Source organism: Equus asinus, chromosome 14 (genome assembly GCF_041296235.1).
Source record: "Equus asinus isolate D_3611 breed Donkey chromosome 14, EquAss-T2T_v2, whole genome shotgun sequence".
NCBI classification, from domain to species: domain Eukaryota; kingdom Metazoa; phylum Chordata; class Mammalia; order Perissodactyla; family Equidae; genus Equus; species Equus asinus.
The window spans coordinates 46,418,497-46,439,458 of NC_091803.1; the positions used below are offsets into that span (position 1 = coordinate 46,418,497).

Below are 20,962 nucleotides of genomic sequence, written 5' to 3' on the forward strand. Positions count from 1 at the left end.
TGTTGGCAATTAAGGTTCCCAGGTGAGGTAACGGCCCAGGTGAGCCATGGGGTGGCTGTGGCAGAGGACGGGCTGTGCGGTGGCCCCCTTGCTCTCCTGTGTTTACTCAAATCAAGGCTGTTGCTTACCAGTCCGCTTGGCGCCTGCCACCTTTGTAACTGACTCAGAGCCGCCACTGCTGTGCCTAGGCCCAGGAGGAAGCGTCTGTAGCACTGAAAGTGGTGCTCTCTGTTGTTTCAGTCAGTGGAGGCGCGTGCAGTCGCCTGGAGCAAGCATTGGTCTTGAAAACATGTGGTAGTGTCAGAAACACTGGCCCATAAAATATGCCTTTATCATAGAAATTTCTTAAAGTAAAGTTTCATTTCTGATCGCAAAGGAGATTGAGAGAAGAGAGGAATGAGGCATTTGTACAAAGAAGAGGGAAGAAAGCCACCTTTTCCTAAAGAAAATATCATACTGTTGCATTTTTAAAATACAGCCAAATCAATCACCAGATCATTAATGCTGCAGATAATCGAAGTAATCAAGAGGATGAGGTGTGAACACAGTACACAGGCTCCTGCGGACGGCTCCGCTGTGGGTTCCACGTGCATTACAGTGTGCCTTCTTTGTCTTCCAGTTTCGTTGATTGCAAGGAATGTGGCCGGAAGATGCATCAGATTTGTGTTTTACACTATGATATCATTTGGCCTTCAGGGTGAGTAATTTCCTGTGAGCTTGGGAAGGGGAAGTGAGCTCTGCAGAGTGGACGGCGGCTGCTGCTGCTGCATTTCATTCATTGTTGTCAGAGAAAAGCAGCAATTAAGACAGATGACAGTTGGTTCTAAATTTAAGTCTTCAGTGTTTGCCCGCTTTAGGAATGGCAGGCTTAGAGCAGTCCGCCTCTTCGCTGTTGTATAATGATGCGTTAAACTGCCAACAAAGTGTTTTAATGCTGTATTTCAGTGGTTTCGCAGCATATACTTTTTTATATAATCTGATCATACCCATTATTTTTTTGCAGCTTCGTGTGCGACAACTGCTTGAAGAAAACTGGCAGAACTCGAAAAGAGAACAAATTCAGTGCTAAGAGTAAGTTGTAGAGGATTTCTGTGCCCTGCTTTATGTGTTGTAGACACTTGTATAAATTTTCCCAGTCTTCCTTTGGTTCCTCTCAACACGTGGCTTTGGAGCTTACTTGTCCAAGGCATCTGTGAGTTTGTTTTCTAATCCTTTGTGTTTTTCTTCTCCTAGCCTTAAAGAGAATCATTTGGCTTGATCTTATATGAAAGTCAGCTTTATGATCTGTCCGTGTTCTAGATGGAAATTTAGAAAGCTTCTATATGTGGTAAACTTTGTAAATTATGAGAGGGAAAATTTGTCAGCAGATCCTTCTCAAGTTACTTAGAACCCCACCCCCCCAACACAACACCCACACTGACGTCCTGTTGTGACCAGCACACTCAACCCGGGGCCTGTGTCGGGGCGGCCATTTGCCTGTCAGTAGGTGTGGACTCTGCTGTTGTGAAGCAGCAACCCTCTCGGGCCAGCTGGGGATCAGCCGCTGTCCACCAAGGACTGGCAGGCCTGGTCTGCATGAAGACTTGGGCATGTCACTGCTGTATTTAGAGCTGCTGCTGGTGTCTGTACATAAGTAAGGAAACAACCTCTTGCTCCTAGAAGTGACTTTTGATAGGTGGTCTTGATATTTTTATTTTTTATTTGCTTATTTGAGGAAGATTAGCCCTGAGCTAACATCCGCCACCAATCCTCCTCTTTTTGCTGAGGAGGACTGGCCCTGAGCTAACATCCGTGCCCATCTTCCTCTCCTTTATATGTGGGACGCCTGCCACAGCATGGCTTGATAAGTGATGCATAGGTCCGCACCTGGGATCCAAACCAGTGAACCCCGAGCCACCAAAGCAGAGGGCACGAACTTAACCACTACACCACCAGGCTGGCCCCTTGATGTTTTTAGAGGTAGCATTCTTTTTATAAGTGTACGCTATGTAATCTTTGTCAATTCAGTTCCCAAGTGCTAGGGGCCACCTTATGCAGCTTGGCATTCCCAGGCTGTCCTTTTACAGAGTTAACAGTAGACTCAAATAATAAGAAAGGCGCCTTCAGCAGCACCTCTAAAGCTCACTGGCCCAGTGCTCTCTGCAGCCCCTGCCTTTCTGCAGCAGGACAGGTGACTAGTCCACTGCTCAGGGCATCCCCAACAAGAACCAAGCCATCTCAAGAGCTGAGAGTAGAAGAGATGGGATGGAGGGAGAGAATCACGTACCAGGGAGGGTAGCAGGCAAGGAGGAAGCCACTCTGTAGGCTTCCAAGTCACTGCTAATTCAAGATCAAACTCTGTCGTTACCAAAATCCACAGTTATCCTGTAACTTAAAGTCACTGTTGTAAGACCTTTTGCAATATTGCTGAATGCACTGGCTATTCTAATATTTCTCTTTAGATCAGTGGTTCTCAGCTGAGCCACCATTGACATTGGGACCAGATAATAATTTCTTAGGGGGCTATCTTGTGCTTCGCAGCATTTTAGCAGCAGCCCTTGGCCACTGCCCACTAATGCCAGTAACACTCCCTGCCCCATCCCCCTACCCTCCACACCACCACCACCATGAGTGGTGGCCATTGGAAACATCTCCACACGTTACCAAATGTCCCCTGGGGGGGCCCAGTTGCCCCAAGTAAGAAGCCCTCCTGTAGAGGATCCATTCTGAGGGGGATCACTAAAGCAGTCAGCAACTTAGAGACAGTTCTCTGGGCCAGAGCTTCAGTGACCAAAGCAGAATTGCCCAAAGAGGTAGGCCACAGTAGAAGTGTCCTTGCAGCTGGAAGAAAGATGGGGAGGTATGGGGGCTGGTGCAAGAACCTGGGAGCTTGCCCAGCCCCACCGCCAACCCTATGTCCCAAGAATGGTAGAGAAAGACATGAGGACCTTTGGTAGTTGAGCTTTAAAGATCGAGAGCGTTCACCTACAGAAAAGAACTTTAAGAAGTCTAGTGATTCAAATAAAAAAAGCCTTATTTTTGGTTTGAACACTTGTTAGTGCAGTCTTTGCGAAGTGTCCACAGGTCACAAAGGAAAGGTTGCCTCGTTCGTACTTGCACTGCCTTAGAGTTGACAATAACTTCCAGCTGTTGGTCAGTGAGTGATACTCAATGACTGACCATCCACCCACAACCCCCTCCCTACAACACATCACACACAACTCAACTCAGGTAGTTAAAGGGGAAAAGGAGACAACTACAAATGCATTCGAGGTCGAGTAGGAGAGTTTTTCAACTATGTTGGGATATGAAAAGCCTTCCTAAAAAAGATACAGCCTGGAGATCAGAAAGCAAAAGGCTGAAGGATTTGATCACATAAAGGGAAATAAAAGGCCTCCGTCACACACTGTGGGTGAAAATGTACACTGAATGCCTGGGGCCTACGGCTGAAAGTGTTCATTTTAGACTCAGCACTTCCACTTCTCCGCATGTATCCCACCAAGATATCTGCCCATATGTATAAAGGCACGTGCAGGACGTCCACTGCAGCATGTGAGAAGTGATGGGAAATGGAAACGAGGAGCCAAAAGGATGCAGCTGCTTATGGGCAACTGCGGAGCAGTGTAAGAATGAGGCAGAGCTGTGTGTGCTGAATGGAAAGAGGTCTGAGCCCTGACATCCAGGGCAAGGGCCTGCTGCACAGATGGCCGTGCAGCCTGAAACACATGTTCACGTGTGCGCCACACGGATGAGAATATAACCTCCTTTCCCCAGGAAAAACTGCACTGCCACTATTCGTATCTTTAAGCACACGCTGGCTGCGCTCTTCATTTTCACTGTGACTTTCTACTTATGGGGGACATAGGAGCACCTCTCCAGCCATCAGCATCTTCACAGTGCTCAGTTTGGTGCCTATAATAAGATTGTCATAAATTGTCTCCTTTAAATGTCTGTTTTCTTAGTACTGGTAATTCAGATGATTTGAAGAAAAAAGTAGAGACCTAATTTTAAAAGTTCGTTTCTTCCATTTGCTATTTGAAAATCATAGTGTGTGGGGTCATAGTTTCACAAGGGAAGGGGAACTCCCTGCACTGTGGCCGGGTGGCCCTTCTTAGCTGTGTCCTCCCTGTCTGGATTGGAAACTGCCTCACGAGGGAACAAAACTTGCTCGGTGACAGTCCACATGGGGGCAAGAATGAGTGAGAATTTTCTTCAGGGGCTTCGCAAAGAATGGGTGAGACAGCCTGAGTCCCTTTGTACCTCATTCAGTATTTTCTGGGATGGCTGTCTCAGCCATGGGGGGAGTGCAGTATAAGGGGGTTGAGAGTGTGACTGCACAGCTGTGTGAAGTGTGCATCTTCATCAACGTGTGAAACAGATCATAAATCCACTTCCCCTCTTTTTTATAGCTTTTCAAGTTTTTATTTTTCTATGGAGTTTTTTTTTCATTGTCGTTGTAGTTTTTTCTTTTAAAATCACTTTTATTGAGGTATAACTTACCAAAAAAGCTCCACCATTCGTATGTTTATTGCAGAAAAATGGAATTTAGAAAGTCTGAATTTTCCAGATATTTCTTAACCTCGGTAAGGAATCTTCTTAAATCCCAAAAAGCTTTTTAAAAGAATTTCTCATTAATGTAGTAAATATTAAAAACTCAATAAATGTAAAGAAGAAAACTTCTTTAAAACCCCATCGTATGTGAGTACTCACTGTTGGCCTTGTGCAGCTTTCCCTTCCAGTCTTTTCCCCACATGCTGTGACTAATGTTTTACCTCTGGGTAGCCTACTGTGTGGCTCTTGTCACAGTGGTCACACCTGAGGCCGTGCCTGGCAGAGGGAGGGTGCAGAAGGGAGGAGGGACTTGCCCCGGAGTGGTATAGTGTCGCACTCCTGCCTTATTGGAACGATGCCCACAGAGGGGCAGTAGCCCTTGGCTGCATGCTTACCTAGTCGGTATGGACTGTTCTGTGTGCCCTGTCTTGATTCTGCAGCGGGACTCTCCTTAGAGCTGGGCAGAAAGGGGAGAGCAGGTCACAGAACACATTTGTGCCTTCTGTCCCCGAGGCTGCACCAGCCCTGCCCTCCAGGGAAAGTGGTGGCAGACTCCCCGTTTCAGTGAGTTTCTCAAGTGTGGGTTCAGGCTCAGGGCACAGCTGTGACACTGAGCAGCCACCTGGGAGCACCTGGGGCCAGATTGCTGCCTCACCAGAGCCTGGGTGTGTGGGGTAAGAGGCCAGGTGGGCACCTTCTTTACCCCACAGCCTGTCTTCTTTCAGATTTGGGTCCACCTTCGTGGTTCTTCTGCCCCTTATGTTTAGGAAAAGATGGAAATAGCTGAGCACTTGACAGCGGTTTTCAGAGTGTGGAGGCAGTGCCTGAGATTCCAGGTCCCCCTTCCACTCATGAAACGTTCACCTTATAGGACCGACCAGCTCCCTTCTGGATTTGGAGAACATTAATCCTTAAACTCGCAGTGCCTTGAAAGAAGAAGAGGGCTTCTCCGGCCTCAGCCACCTTCTCCACAGCCTTTCTGAAGTCCTCTCATTTGTTTTTCTGGACTTTTCAGGGCTGCAGACCACACGATTGGGAAACCACTTGGAAGACCGAGTCAACAAGTTTTTGCGGCGACAGAATCATCCCGAAGCCGGGGAGGTCTTTGTCAGAGTCGTAGCCAGCTCAGACAAGACTGTGGAGGTCAAGCCCGGGATGAAGTCACGGTTTGTGTGCAGACATTGTGCTGCTTTCTAAAACCTTGTCCCAGTTACCACCCCCCAGGTGAACAAAAGCCTCGCTTTCTGGCAAGGCTTGAGAGTTTGCGTACTTTAAAGGCTTTTCAGCAGTTAACCTGTAGCCAGTCCTCTCGGTATCCCAGATTCATCAGGGGAGGTCAAATTCCCAACCAAGTAGAAGAGTGGCACAAAGAATGGGATCACAGCTCCGGGGTGCCCAGGCCAGTGGGCAGAGCTCTGGGCCAGTAGTCAGAAGAGGTGAGCAGGCCTTCAGCTCCGCTGCTCGGAGCTGGTTTAGAGCGGCAGGTCTCGTTTGTGAAGCACCTTGTAGACAATGACATGTGCAAACATCAGGCTCTTTTATTTCAGGTTTGTGGATTCTGGGGAAATGTCTGAATCTTTCCCGTATCGAACAAAAGCCCTCTTTGCTTTTGAGGAAATTGACGGAGTGGACGTGTGCTTCTTCGGGATGCACGTGCAAGAGTATGGCTCTGACTGCCCCCCTCCAAACACAAGGTAGGCCACCGTCTTCTTTGGGGGGGTGTCGCTCAGTGTGCTGTGCTACAGCGGACCAAGGCACTGTCTTAGAGAACTTGTGTGCTTTAGAGCTGGGTTTAAATACAATCAGGCACTCTTAACTAACCAAACGAGTTAGTTTAGTTTTCCACTAAGCCAATGGGAAGTGAAGGGTTTTGATGACTATTAGGCGTGTTTTGTGTTGTGAATATACGTGGGCCCTGGTCCTGGTCTTGCTATTGTCCACGTCTTACCTGGACCAGCAAACCTACAGAGAGTGGGGCGGGGACTGCTCCACAGGCCCAGGCATTCTTTGATGCACCTATGAGAATGAAGTACCACTGCCAAGAGTTATTTCATGCTCAGTCAAGAATCTAGGTGAGGGGCTGGCACCGGGCCGAGTGGTTGGGTTCGTGCCTTCTGCTTCAGCGGCCCAGGGTTTCACCGGTTCGGATCCTGGGTACAGACATGGCCGACTCAATTAGGCCATGCTAAGGTGGCATCCCACATGCCACAACTGAAAGGACTCACAACTAAAATATAGAACTATGTACTGGGAGGACTTGGGGAGAAAAAGTGGAAGAAACAAAAAAGATTGGCAACAGTTGTTAGCTCAAGTGTCAATCTTTAGGGAAAAAAAAAAATCTAGGTGAGAGGAAATTGGAAGAGGCTTTCCTTAGTTTGCTCTATCTTTCTGTGGTTCTCCATGGTGAGGGATGCTGTCGCTTCTTGGTGCAGCAGTCAGGTTGAACTCCATTTTGTTGATTGGTAGTGACAGTTGGTGGTGGCAGTTTTCTCGTGTCCTGTTTGTGGCCACTGTAAAGGCCATCAAAAGAAAATTTATTTCTGCAGCTTTTTTTGGATGCTAGTTTTTGGTTTTGAATTTGGGGATATCTTGAACTTTCAGTAAATTCCTCCTTCCCTCCCCCAGGCGTGTGTATATATCTTACCTGGACAGTATTCATTTCTTCCGGCCCCGATGCCTCCGGACAGCTGTTTACCATGAGATCCTTATTGGATATTTAGAATATGTGAAGAAATTGGGGTGAGTTTCATTCAGAGTATTCAGAACTAGTAAAATCCATTTTTAATTTTCATGGTATATTCGTTTTGTGAAACAAGTATTTTTTAAAGTTTTGTGTTTTTATTTGAACGTCCTTGGATGGATTCAGAAGTCTCCAGAGCTCTCCTTTCTGGGTGATCTCGGGCTGCACCTACCGGGGCTCCTCAGCACGATGCCCGTACTTGCCTGCCTTTCGCCTTCTCTTCATTCTTTTTCCTTTCTAGTCTTTTTCTTTTTCTTAGCTTTATTGAAGTATATTTTATAGATCATGAAATTGACTTCTTTCAGGTGTACACTTCAGTGATTTTTAGTAACTGTACCGGGTGGTGCAGCCATGACCATACATCAGTTTTGGTGTATTGGCATCCCCTCAGTAAGACCCCTGTGCCCATTTACAGTGAATCCCTGTTCCACCCCTGTCCCAACAACCACTAATCTACTTCCTGTCTCCATAAATTTGTCTTTTCTGGGTGTTTCATATAAATGGAATCCTACAAAATGTGGTCTCTTGCGTCTGACTCCTTTCTCTATCTTTGTTTTGTGTTTTAGATCTGTCTGTCACATTCCTTTCCCAAATTTGAAAAAGTAAAAGAGGTATTTGATTGAAGTGTCTTGAACAGAATGAATGAGATTTATTTTGACTTTAACCCCTTAGAGAGAAATACTCAGCTGCCTTTCCAATGCACAGAGGAAGTAGATGGGAGATTCAGCGCCTCCCTGCGTATAAGCCATTCGAGGCACCTGAGGGGGCGCCATCTTTCCAGGCTCCCTCCTGTGCTTACAGGTTCCCTTGCCGCTTCGGCCCCTGCCCGATGTGCACACCCCTGAGAGGGAAGTACCAGCTCTCAGGGCTACGTTCCAAGCGCACATTTGCACTCTGGAGAAATTCAGCTAACCCACGCCCCCCTCACCCAGTACTCTGGTTTGGAACCTCTCTAAGCCTTTTACACATTCTCCCGCAAGCACTGTAGTATTTTCTTTGTAGTTATTTCCATCCTTGCTTTGGTCCCTGTTCCTCAGCTGTTACTCCTTGAAGGTGGGGATGATTTCACTCACCACTTTGGTCTGAAGTGTGTGTGTGTGTGTGTCCTGCAGATATGTAACGGGACACATCTGGGCCTGTCCCCCAAGTGAAGGAGATGACTACATTTTCCATTGCCACCCTCCTGATCAAAAAATCCCGAAACCGAAGCGCCTGCAGGAGTGGTACAAAAAGATGCTGGATAAGGCATTTGCAGAGCGGATCATTCATGATTACAAGGTACCCGGTGCTGGAGGAGGGCATGTGGTAGCTTTCTCACCACTGATTCAGGTAGCTCCATGTGTCTTCCTCTCACGCTCACATCATACGTGTTAGAGTTATATTCACTTATGAGGATTAGAAAGCAAAAAATTAAAAGCAGAAAATAAAAATGTAGAAGCATCTTACCTGTAGTTTATCCAGATTTTTGTTGGTGGTCTGAAAGCAGTGCCGTCGTCGTGCCTGTTAAATCAGCTGACCTCGGCCGACTGTGCACCGTGGGAACATGCAGCGCTGAGGCCTCTCCGGCATTGTGGCCCCGGCGCCACCCTCACCTCACTGCTCTGCTTTGTTCACTTTCCAGGATATTTTCAAACAAGCAACTGAAGACAGGCTCACCAGTGCCAAGGAACTACCCTATTTTGAGGGTGACTTCTGGCCCAATGTATTGGAGGAGAGCATTAAGGAGCTGGAACAAGAAGAAGAGGAGAGAAAGAAGGAAGAGAGCACTGCGGCCAGTGAGACCACAGAGGTAAAGCCCCACCATCACCCTGTGACCAGCCCTCGCTGGAGAGCCTGGGGCCCCGGCTGTGTGCACTCAAGGCTGCGTCCCGGCAGGCTGGGGAGTGAACGTGTGCTGTTGGGTTCACAGGACATGGCCTTCTTTGTCTCTGGCAGTATTTTCATACATAACCTCATCTTGTCACTGTCCACTGCAGGTCAAGACTGGGACCTGGGGGCACAATCCACACTGGGTGCTGAGGGTTCAGAGATGTGGGCCCTGGAGACACCTTACCTAGTAGAAGGTGGACAAGAGGTGTTTGCCTTGGCATCTCTGGGCAGGGCTGAGACAGAAAGCTGAGAGAGGAGGGCATCCTGCCACGGAGCCCAAAACAGACGGAGACGGGTGTGTCGAGGTCAGGAACCAATCAGCTGATTTAAAATTACTTTAGGAGGAGGCCCTTGGTTGCTAGGCCTTGTTCATCCTGTTGTTTCAAACGAACCCCACCCCTGCAGCTCTTCACATGACATCTGTGCGTTTGGGCACTCACCGTGTTTACTATGTCCCTGCTGTTCACATCCTAAGCAGTGTAGTTGAGAACTAAACAAAACTCATCCCTGCCCTCAAGGAGCATATGTTCTAGTAGGAGAGACAAGAAAAATGAATACATGTGTGGTATACTCTGAGATAGTGCTAGGAGCCATGAAGAAAAGGAAGCAGAGCGAAGAAGATGGATGCAGGGCCGTCTGAGAGGTCCTGTCTAGGGAGGTGGCATCTGAGCAGACTGACCTGGTGAAAGGGAACCTGAAAGATCCAGGAGAAGGACCTTCCAGCAGTGGGAGGAGAAATGTAAGAGTCCAAGCTGGGAGCAGGTGTGCTGGACTCAGGAGGTCCAAGTAAGAGATGATGGTAGTTTATATTTGGTTAGTAGCTGTAGAGGCAGTGAAAAGTGTATAGTGTATTTTGAGAATAGCAACCCCAGAGCTCAGGGCAGATCCTTCTGTCGTGTGAAGAAAATCCTCAACCAAGGCGGCCTGCTCTTTCTGCGGCCTGAGCCGCTGAGTCAGTGTTGCTGCCCCCACAGGGGAGACAGGGAGGAATCTGGGAGAGCGTATTTGGGGGAAGAGGTCAAGAACCAGCTGCTGGTATATGAATGTTGAGATGCCTGTTTCTATGCAAGAGGAGCTGTGTAGGCCTGGGGCCCTCAGAGGAGTACCCGAGGGGCTGTGTGCTCAGTGCCAGGGGACTGGAATGTTGAGTGTCTGCACCGCTGTGTGCCAGGCAGCGTGCACTTGAGAGTGCATCCTTTTGCAAGATAGCATCCTAGCCCTACCAGGACGGAGAAAGCATAGACAAGGATGTGACAAGTATTCGTGACACAGGTGGGTCCCAAGAAGAGTTTGAGGGCTGTCGCTTTCTGACTTCCATTTGCTGGGGTCTCTCTGGAGGCCTGGAGGATCCATTTTCCACACTCAGGAGCCGTGGGTGGTTTACAGCTTGAGAAGGTCCTCGAGGGGATTCGGGAGGACCTCGGGGAATCTTTGAAGGGGAGCTGGGTTTCAGTGTTCCCAGGGGAGCTGGTTTGTGAACCCCGAGGTCCCTCTGTGTCTGCCACTGCCAAACACCTTAGTGATGGGAGGTGACCTGAGTCAGAACTGCACGTCCAGGGCTTGTGGAGGGCGTGGGCAGATTGCGGCAGAGAGGCGACTGGACCCAAGCTGGAGTGCGGCCCCTACTCCTGTGGAGAGGAAGCGACTTGGTGAGGGGAACGCAGGCCCCAGCTGTGTGCCCATCTGAGGAGGAATGCCTGCCTCTGAGGCTTTCTGGAAGATAGAAACAGATGCGCGCTCAGGCCTAAGCCGACCTTTGCTGTACCGTGGACTTGCGTGTTTTAGAGCAGGATGCTGAGTTGGAGGATAGAGGCTCTGTTCCGTGTATCCAATTCATAGAGGCAGCGGGCAGGTCCTCTCCTTCTCCAGGGACACCCCAGTACCTCACGGCTCAGTTATGGACAGACAGCACTTGGGATGGAATACTGCTTTTCCTTTAAAAACATCCTTCAGGGGCCAGCCCTGTGGCCGAGTGGTTAAGTTCGTACTTCACTTCCGTGGCCCAGGGTTTTGCAGGTTGAGATCCTGGGTGCTCGTCAAGCCATGCTGAGACAGCATCCCACATGCCACAACTAGAGGGACCCACAACTAAAAATACACAACTACATACCAGGGGGCTTTGGGGAGAGAAAGGAAAAATTTTAAAAATCTTTAAAAAAAAAATTTCCTCAGTGGAAGGGAAGTGGAGAAATACTCGGAATAGTGTTCATTGGAGAAGAAACAGGCTGCACTAGTTATGTGAGTAATCTCAACTTTGTGAAGAAAAATCGCATAGACAAAGCAAATGTGCATAGTGCAATTCCACAAAGAAGAAACCAAATGCTTTATTATTTGAGTATATTTTCTAAATTTCGTGCAGTAAATTTATTTCTTTTATAAAATATAGACTATTTTTTAGAACAATTCAAAGCTTTATAGAACACTTGAGCAAATGGTACAGAGTTTGCTCCATCACATCTTGCATTAGTGTGCTAAATTCATTACAATCGATGAACCACCATTGGTACATTTTTATTAACCACAATCCAAAATTCAGAGTCCATAGTCTTTACAGTGTCCTTTTCTCCTCTGGGCCCACGCTACATCCACTTGTCAGGGCTCCTCGGGCTCCTCCTGGCTATTTCTAAGACTTTCCCTAGTGGGGGGGGGTGCAGCCTGCCTTCCCCCAGAGTGAGCTCCTCTCTGCCCACAGAGTCTCTCTCGGTAAAAACGAAGTTGTTTGGACCCAACTGGGTGAATGTTTTCACCTTGAAGCCTAGTTGACTAAGAGCCTGAGTTCTTCCCGGAGTAGGAGTGTTTTAAGTGACAAGCGGGACCCTCTTAGGCCTAAGCCAGTTGAAGTGCTAATGTGGGGTTCAGGCCTGCGAGGGCCTGGGGGATGGGAACTGGGTGGGGAGATGTCCTCCCCATGCAGTGCCTTCCCTACTGGCACGTTTCCTGTGTCGGCCACTGAGCACACAGGATGTGGCACGGAGCTGCAAGTGTCCAGTCGAATAAGGGGGAACAATGAAAAATGGCTGCCACTCCCTTATTTGTTAGATTCCAAACTAGCATCTTGGGTATGTTCTTCCTTGAGAGATAACATGATAGATGGCTGGCTTGGCACTGGTAGCACTTGGCTTTAGGTTTCTGTGTCACCTCGGTTCCGGTTGGGTCCTGGCTGGTACAGGCCTTGCTTCTGTCTTCCTCACCTTTCCCTCAGCGGTTCCCTCTGAAGGTGGCAGTGTATTTACAGCCCGTGTGCAAGCAGGGCTCCGCCTGGCAGGCTTCTGCCTTAGGCTGGACTTCCTGGAGCCCCCATGGCCTGGGATTAGGACATCCTAGCTCAGTGCCAGGCGTGGGAGAGGAGGCTGGGCTTGTCTGACAACTTTGTGTGTTGTTGCAGGGCAGCCAGGGTGATAGCAAGAATGCCAAGAAGAAGAACAACAAGAAAACAAACAAGAATAAAAGCAGCATCAGCCGAGCCAACAAGAAGAAGCCCAGCATGCCCAACGTGTCCAACGACTTGTCCCAGAAGCTCTATGCCACCATGGAGAAGCACAAAGAGGTAGAGACACAGGGCAGACAGGGGCGGGTCCTCAGGTCCCCAGCGTTTATGCCCTCCGGGGCCTCGAGGTGAAGGAAGAGGAGCTGCTGAGAAGCTGCAGCTGGCTAAGAGGAGGGAGAAGGTGTAGTGATGCTCTCTCGGGGGCTCCTCGGGTTGTGTGGGAGGACCAGCCTCTAGAAGGGAGTGCTAGCCAGTTGGGTAACACCACTCAGTGTGTCGCCAACTCAGTTCAACCCCAGGGAGCCAGGCACTCGACACACACCCGGGACAGCAGGTGTTGGCCTTGGCCACGGTCTCAATTCTGCAGGCTGGGGTAGCGCTGGGGCTGATGCCGCCAATCTTCCCCTGCAGGTCTTCTTTGTGATCCATCTCCACGCCGGGCCTGTCATCAACACGCTGCCCCCCATCGTCGACCCTGACCCCCTGCTCAGCTGCGACCTCATGGATGGGCGCGACGCCTTCCTCACCCTCGCCAGAGACAAGCACTGGGAGTTCTCCTCCTTGCGCCGGTCCAAGTGGTCCACGCTATGCATGCTGGTGGAGCTGCACACCCAGGGCCAAGACCGCTTCGTCTACACCTGCAATGAGTGCAAGCACCACGTGGAGACCCGCTGGCACTGCACCGTGTGCGAGGTAGGCTGGCACCTCCCACGTCCCTGCCTGTGGGAGTGTCTGTATGCTGACCCCCCGGGTCTAAGGTTACCTCGGCCACTCGCCAGCTGTCTCCAGTCTGTGTATTTGCATCTCAGGCTGAACTGTTAGGCGGTTGGCATTGTGGGGGGCGCAACCAAATGAGAAAAGCTTACCTATCCTCTGGTCCTCAGGGAGCTGGTTATAAGACTGGTGGTGCGAGTTCACAGCTGGGAGAATCCAGCTTGACGTTGGCTGCGCTTCTGTGTGTGCCACCCCAGGCTCAGCACCGGACACCCAGGGTGGGAAGTCAGTCTCCCTTCATGGAACCTGGTCCGGTCCTGACCAAACTGAGCATTCCAGTGGGGCCATCAACTTGTGTCCAGTATGCACTCGGCGCCTTGGCGGCCATGGGGGCTGGGCTTCCAGGGAGGCAGTGTTTGCACTGACTTTTCCAGGACAAGGAGGCGATCACAAGGCACTTCATTTTATTCTCTGTGTTTTCTCAACACTGGCTCTGTGCCGGGCACGTGCACAGGCCTCAAGGTGCCAGGGGAGGAGCACAGAGGGAGCAAGGGGGGCCAGCAGCACTCTCAGTGCACCAGGATTGTGGCAGGTTTCCTCTTCTCGGGCCCCAAGTGCCAGCCTTGCTGACAGGTTAGGAAAGCTCTATGCCATTGTCAGGCTGGATTCCTTTGGTCCTGGTGGACCCCGTGGTTGCATCACACTAGCTGTCCTCTGCAGAGGCCTTGGCCCATGTGAAGGGTTGTGGGCTGTCCCTCGCACAGACAGGTACCTCGTATGGGGTGAGTCAGGCTGTTGTGGGCCTTCCGTCTCCCCACTGCAGATGGTCACAGACTCGACCCTCCTGCCCAGTCCTCGCACTGCCAGTTTCAGCATCTGGGACAGGCCCCATAGTCACCAGTCCCATGGGACCAGCTCTGTGATCTCTGGGGGCAGGGCAGGGCCTCCGTGACACAGTCGTCTTTATTCACTGCTTTCTCTAACCTCCTTTTGTTCTCTCTATAACTTCCTGCCTGTTGGGATTCTCCTCTCTTCTATGGAAAGGGTAATCAGTCATGGTCACAGGGCTCCATTCTCCAGATCTAGCACTTCATTGTCTTGGTCTCCAAGTGCAAGCAGCTTTTAGAAACCTGGGGGCAGGCTTTGGTCTCTGTGGTTTGAGCCAAGCGCCTTCTTCCTGGTGAAGGCCTCAGCCCCATCCGCCTCTGGGCCGCCCTGCAGAGCTCTGGAGGATGCGCCGGGGGCACCCCACAGCAGCTGGGTGGGAGAGTAGAGGGCCCATCTCCAGAAAGGCAGGTCTTGTGGGCCTTCTGCACCCTTAGGTAGTGCTTGGGAAGAAATGGGCACAGCTTCAGCCATTCCTTCACTGTCATGCTTCCCAGGCCAGGTGGGGGAGTGGGACACAGCAAGTCTGAATGCCGTACCTGGAAGGCAGAGGAAGAAAGGAACGGGGGGCCAGTGTCCACCAGCACACCCGAGAGCCTCGGGTGGAGACGGAGCCCCACTGTGTCTGCACCCGCACGCAGTGTGAGCAAGTCAAGAAGGGGTGGAGGGGCCCCCAGAAGATGGTGGGTGAGGGTGAACAGATGGATCTGGTGGTCTTTGGAGCCTTCTGAGCTGCAGAGAGTTCCCAAGAGTGAAGAGTCCGGGGGCCGGATGTGTTTGATGTCTGTTAGCCTCTCCCAGGGCGCAGACTCAGCCCCGGGGGCAGCCGGGGTATCTAGTCATACTGGGCCATGTGCTGACACTGGCTTGTCCCCTCTCTTTGTCTATAGGACTATGACCTTTGCATCAACTGCTACAACACGAAGAGCCACACCCACAAGATGGTGAAGTGGGGACTGGGCCTGGACGATGAGGGCAGCAGCCAGGGCGAGCCGCAGTCTAAGAGCCCCCAGGAGTCACGGCGCCTGAGCATCCAGCGCTGCATCCAGTCCCTGGTGCACGCCTGCCAGTGCCGCAATGCCAACTGCTCGCTGCCATCCTGCCAGAAGATGAAGCGGGTCGTGCAGCATACCAAGGGCTGCAAGCGCAAGACCAACGGGGGCTGCCCGGTGTGCAAGCAGCTCATTGCCCTCTGCTGCTACCATGCCAAACACTGCCAAGAAAACAAATGCCCCGTGCCCTTCTGCCTCAACATCAAACACAAGCTCCGCCAGCAGCAGATCCAGCACCGCCTGCAGCAAGCCCAGCTCATGCGCCGGCGGATGGCCACCATGAACACCCGCAATGTGCCTCAGCAGAGTCTGCCTTCCCCTACCTCAGCACCGCCCGGGACCCCCACGCAACAGCCCAGCACGCCGCAGACGCCGCAGCCCCCTGCCCAGCCCCAGCCTTCGCCTGTGAGCATGTCACCAGCCAGCTTCCCCAGTGTGGCCCGGACTCAGCCCCCCACCACGGTGTCCACTGGGAAGCCCACCAACCAGGTACCGGCACCACCACCCCCTGCCCAGCCCCCACCTGCGGCGGTAGAAGCGGCCCGGCAGATTGAGCGCGAGGCCCAGCAGCAGCAGCACCTATACCGGGTGAACATCAACAACGGCATGCCCCCAGGACGCACAGGCATGGTGACCCCTGTGAGCCAGATGGCCCCCGTGGGCCTGAATGTGCCCCGACCCAACCAGGTTAGTGGGCCCGTCATGCCCAACCTGCCGCCAGGGCAGTGGCAGCAGGCGCCCATCCCCCAACAGCAGCCAATGCCAGGCATGCCCAGGCCCGTGATACCCATGCAGGCCCAGCCGGCTGTGGCTGGTCCACGGATGTCCAATGTGCCGCCACCTCGGAGCATCTCGCCCGGCGCCCTGCAGGACCTGCTGCGGACTCTGAAGTCACCCAGCTCCCCGCAGCAGCAGCAGCAGGTGCTTAACATCCTCAAGTCAAATCCTCAGCTGATGGCAGCTTTCATCAAGCAGCGCACGGCCAAGTACGTGGCCAGTCAGCCTGGTCTGCAGCCCCAGCCTGGCCTCCAGGCCCAGCCTGGCTTGCAGCCCCAGCCCGGCCTGCACCAGCAGCCTGGCCTGCAGAACCTGAACGCCATGCAAGCCAGCGGGCCACGGCCTGGTGTGCCTCCACAGCAACAGGCAATGGGAGGCCTGAACCCCCAGGGCCAGGCCCTAAACATCATGAACCCGGGGCACAACCCCAGCATGGCAAGTATGAACCCACAGTACAGAGAGATGCTGCGGAGGCAGCTGCTACAGCAGCAGCAACAACAGCAGCAGCAGCAGCAGCAGCAACAGCAGCAGGGTAGCGCTGGCATGGCCGGGGGCATAGCAGGGCACGGCCAATTCCAGCAGCCTCAAGGACCCGGAGGCTACCCCCCTGCCATGCAGCAGCAGCGGATGCAGCAGCACCTCCCCATCCAGGGCAGCTCCATGGGCCAGATGGCAGCTCAAATGGGACAGCTGGGCCAGATAGGGCAGCCTGGGCTGGGTGCAGACAGCACCCCCAACATCCAGCAGGCCCTGCAGCAGCGGATTCTGCAGCAGCAGCAGATGAAACAACAGATCGGGTCCCCGGGTCAGCCGAACCCCATGAGCCCCCAGCAGCACATGCTCTCAGGACAGCCACAGGCCTCGCACCTCCCTGGCCAGCAGATGGCCACGTCCCTTAGTAGCCAGGTGCGGTCTCCGGCCCCTGTCCAGTCTCCGCGGCCCCAGTCCCAGCCTCCACATTCCAGCCCGTCGCCGCGGATACAGCCCCAGCCTTCGCCACACCACGTCTCGCCCCAGACTGGTTCCCCCCACCCAGGACTCGCAGTCACCATGGCCAGCTCCATAGATCAGGGACACTTGGGGAACCCCGAACAGAGTGCAATGCTCCCACAGCTGAACACCCCCAACAGGAATGCGTTGTCCAGTGAGCTGTCCCTGGTCGGCGACACCACAGGAGACACCCTAGAAAAGTTTGTGGAGGGTTTGTAGCATTGTGAGAGCATCACCTTTTTTCCCTTTCATGTACTTGGACCTTTTGTACTGAAATCCAGGCATCTAGGCTCTTTTTATTCCTAGATGGAACTGCTACTTCCAAGCCATGGAAGGGTAGATTGCTGTTTAAAGAAACAATACAAAGAATATATTTTTTTGTTAAAAACCAGTTGATTTAAATATCTGGTCTCTCTCTCTCTTTTTGTTTTTTTTTTGTTTTTGTTTTTGTTTTTTTGTTTTGGGGGGAGGGGGGTTTTGTTTGGGTTCCTTTTGTCGTCATTGCTGGTGACTCATGCCTTTTTTTAATGGGAAAAACAAGTTCATTATATTCATATTTTTTATTTGTATTTTCAAGACTTTAAACATTTATGTTTAAAAGTGAGAAGAAAAATAATATTCAGAAACTGATTCCTGAAATAATGCAAGCTTATAATGTATCCCGATGACCCTGACGTTGCGGGAAGATTTTTTCTATAGTGAACTCTGTGGGCGTTCTCCAAGTATTACCCCTGGACGATAGGAATTGGCTCCTGCGTGCACACACGTACACACCCACACACATCTATCTATACATACTGGCTTAAGCCAAACTCTTGTCTTGCAGATGTAGAAATTGTTGCTTTGTTTCTCTGATAAAACTGGTTTTAGACAAAAAATAGGGATGATCACTCTCTTAGACCATGCTAATGTTAATAGAGAAGAAGCATTCTTTTCTTTCTTCTATGTGAAACTTGAAATGAGGAAAAGCAATTCTAGTGTAAATCATGCAAGCGCTATAATTACTATAAATAAGAAAATTCAAGAAGATTCAATCACTGTATAGAATGGTAAAGTACCAACTCATTTCTTATATCATATTGTTAAATAAACTGTGTGCAACAGACAAAAAGGGTGGTCCTTCTTGAATTCATGTACATGGTATTAACACTTAGTGTTCGGGGTTTTTTTGTTATGAAAATGCTGTTTTCAACATTGTATTTGGACTATGCATGTGTTTTTTCCCCATTGTATATAAAGTACCGCTTAAAATTGATATAAATTACTGAAGTTTTTAACATGTATTCTGTTCTTTAAGATCCCTGTAAGAATGTTGAAGGTTTTTATTTATTTATATATATTTTTGGAGTCTGTTCTTTGTAAGACATGATTCTGGTTGTTTGCTCGTAGAGGAGAGGCGGGGGCCGTGGTCCTGGTGGCCATGGGTGGGGTCAGCTGAGGCATGGAAGACCGCCAAGCAGTCAGCTCAGTGATGGCTACACACATTCGATGCTCACTGGGGAGCTTCACCCACAGAGTTAGGGACACAGATGGGTCTGAAACAGCTCTTTGCCTCCTGCCCACCTCCTCCATCTTAGCCGACCCTGTTCCCACATACAAGTCCCAGGACTGATGCACAGGGCGCTCCAGGGACTGCAGTTGGATCCTGCCCCCCCAAAATCATGGATTCAGTACGGGAGGATGCTGCCACGCAGCGTGTCCTGCCGTGGCCGCTGACACTGGTCTGGGCAGTTGGAGCTCGGGCCCTTCGTCTCCACCCTCTAGAAAACAGAAGTGCTGCCCTGGAGGCTGCTGAGCGGAGGCACCTGGAGCTCTGGCCTCCAGCCCTCCTGTGGTGGAAAGAGGCGTCCAGCTTCGAGGGACACTTGCACTGGACCACGTGGTCCCACCCCTCTGTCTGGGTCCAGTTTGAGGGGCCCTTACTAAGCGGGTGGCACCTGAGTTCCTGAATACTGTGCAAATCCCATCTGAAGGGAGGACCCCCACTGGGAGAGCCAGAGTTAGTCCTCTCCACTGCATGCCCCCAACCAGACGGCAGCCCAGGTCAGGGGTGTGGTGTTCAATTTACAAATCATGGCCCAAGCAGCTTCCGTTATTTTCAAAATACTTGATTTTGGAATCTAAATTTGAGGAAACTTTCTAAGATGCTAGTTTTAACACAGAGCTTCGAGTCTTGAGTTTTAATGTAGATTAAGCCAGGTAAGAAGGAGACCACTGTCTGGCACCACCAACCCCTTTGTCCACCCAATCCAGAAAGGGAAAGCAAGGCCACAGCCCTCCAGTGTCCATCTGGCCATCCTTGCTCAGTCTGCTCGCTTCTCGCATCCTTGACACTCTTCTGAAACAATTCCACCAAATAGGAAGGCCCTAAGCCCGTGTTCAGACAAGAAGGGGTGAGCCGTCTGGGCCCTAGAGGAGCAACTCCCGGCCAACCCACGGGATGTGCAGCCCTTTAACGTGGCCAGTGGAGGCATCCTTTTCAGGTCGTCCTGGAATCCAAAACTTTCATACCGACACATCCTCCTGGAGTCCACGTCCCATGCAATCTAGATGCCAAAGGATGCAGCCAAGGGTGTGGTCCGTGAATGCTAACCCTGTGCTTGGTGTAAGGAAATTCTGTAAGAGAGCTGGAAAGCCCCAATGCTATGTCTCATGCTGTAAACTTAAGAGGAGAAGAAAAAAGTCCTATATTTGTGATCAAAAAGAGGAAACTTGAAATGTGCTGGTGTTTATAATAAAAGCTGGTAAAATTGCCTGGTTCAAAGATGGTTCCAGTTGGCTAATGACCCTTAGAAATAGCTTAGCAGCCAATCACAAGATTGAAGGGACCCAGTTGTTCGTCTAGTGCATGTGTTTATGTTTTTGGGAATTTAGCACGTTAAAAACAGGAATAGAATGCAACCTCTGGATAAGACAAGGTGGAGAGACTTCTGCTTCTAAGATCTCTGGTGGGAGACAGGTAACTTTCTTCTTCTGATTGCTATAAGATGGAAGTGAGGATTTCATTTGAGCCAAAACGTGCTTTTAGCACTGCATGGGCAAGTAAGCTACTCCGAAAAAGGAAAGTGACCTTTCATGAGGAGTTGAGTGTAGGTTGGTAACCATTGTGCCACCAGGAAGTGCTTCAACCAAGGACAGTGCCAGGAAGTAAACTCTACGGTCATGCCACCTTAGCAGGTAGATGCACAAGAGCAGGTAGGAATGGGGACAAGGTCCACCTGGGATCGTAAAGCCATATCGCCCCTTCCCAGGATGTCCCGTGTTCATTCCACTGCATTGCTGGAGTGTAATATGGTGCAAAGTCAAGAGTAAGGAAGCAGGTCAGTTACAAGATACTAAATTTAAGTGAACGTGGCTCCCAGGCTAACAGAGACAAGCCTGGGGAGCTTTGATGAGTAGGTGAGAGGGCAGACGATGCTTCCCACGTGCTCGCACCTTTCTGTAGAGGATTTCCTAGGACCGATGGACTGATAGCACTGTGAAATTACTTCACTAAACTGAAAAACACCAAGGGCGCTGACAGCTTAGAAGACCTTGATGAAGGAAACGGCGCAGATGCTGAGGGGGATTAGGAAGAGACTGGAGTGAGAGTTCAGGTCCCAGGAAGCAGGGGCTTGAGGCATCTGTGAGGTCGAGGGATCAAGAATTGGTACCAACCTTGTGGCAGTAACTGGGCACCAGGGCCTCAGCCTCAGCCTGAGCAAGCTCCCTAGACTCTGCTTTCCTGTCTGAATAGAAAATAATTCTTCTTGGTAACAAGTGCCATTTAAATGAAGTATTAACTCCTTTGCCCTGGCCACAAGGTAGGAGGCGGTGACTTGCCTGAGTTCAGCAGCAGCAGGGAGCAGATGCGGGCCACCCAGCCCTGAGCCACGCTCTACACCTCAAGCTCCCCTCCCAGGGAAGGACATCTGGACA

The 20,962-nt window shown here is 51.0% G+C and overlaps 1 protein-coding gene across 1 annotated transcript in view; it reads left to right on the forward strand.

The window, feature by feature from the left end:
• Positions 1 to 18,354, forward strand: part of CREBBP (CREB binding protein) — a 131,392-nt gene extending 113,038 nt beyond the window's left edge. The window contains exons 22-31 of the mRNA XM_014833097.3: positions 620 to 697; positions 1,004 to 1,071; positions 5,546 to 5,696; positions 6,078 to 6,224; positions 7,156 to 7,269; positions 8,383 to 8,548; positions 8,892 to 9,059; positions 12,525 to 12,686; positions 13,038 to 13,319; positions 15,116 to 18,354. Coding sequence (XP_014688583.2) covers positions 620 to 697; positions 1,004 to 1,071; positions 5,546 to 5,696; positions 6,078 to 6,224; positions 7,156 to 7,269; positions 8,383 to 8,548; positions 8,892 to 9,059; positions 12,525 to 12,686; positions 13,038 to 13,319; positions 15,116 to 17,263 — 3,484 coding nt within the window. The 3' untranslated portion in view covers positions 17,264 to 18,354. The remainder of the gene's footprint in view (positions 1 to 619; positions 698 to 1,003; positions 1,072 to 5,545; positions 5,697 to 6,077; positions 6,225 to 7,155; positions 7,270 to 8,382; positions 8,549 to 8,891; positions 9,060 to 12,524; positions 12,687 to 13,037; positions 13,320 to 15,115) is intronic.
• Positions 18,355 to 20,962: the final 2,608 nt, after the last annotated feature.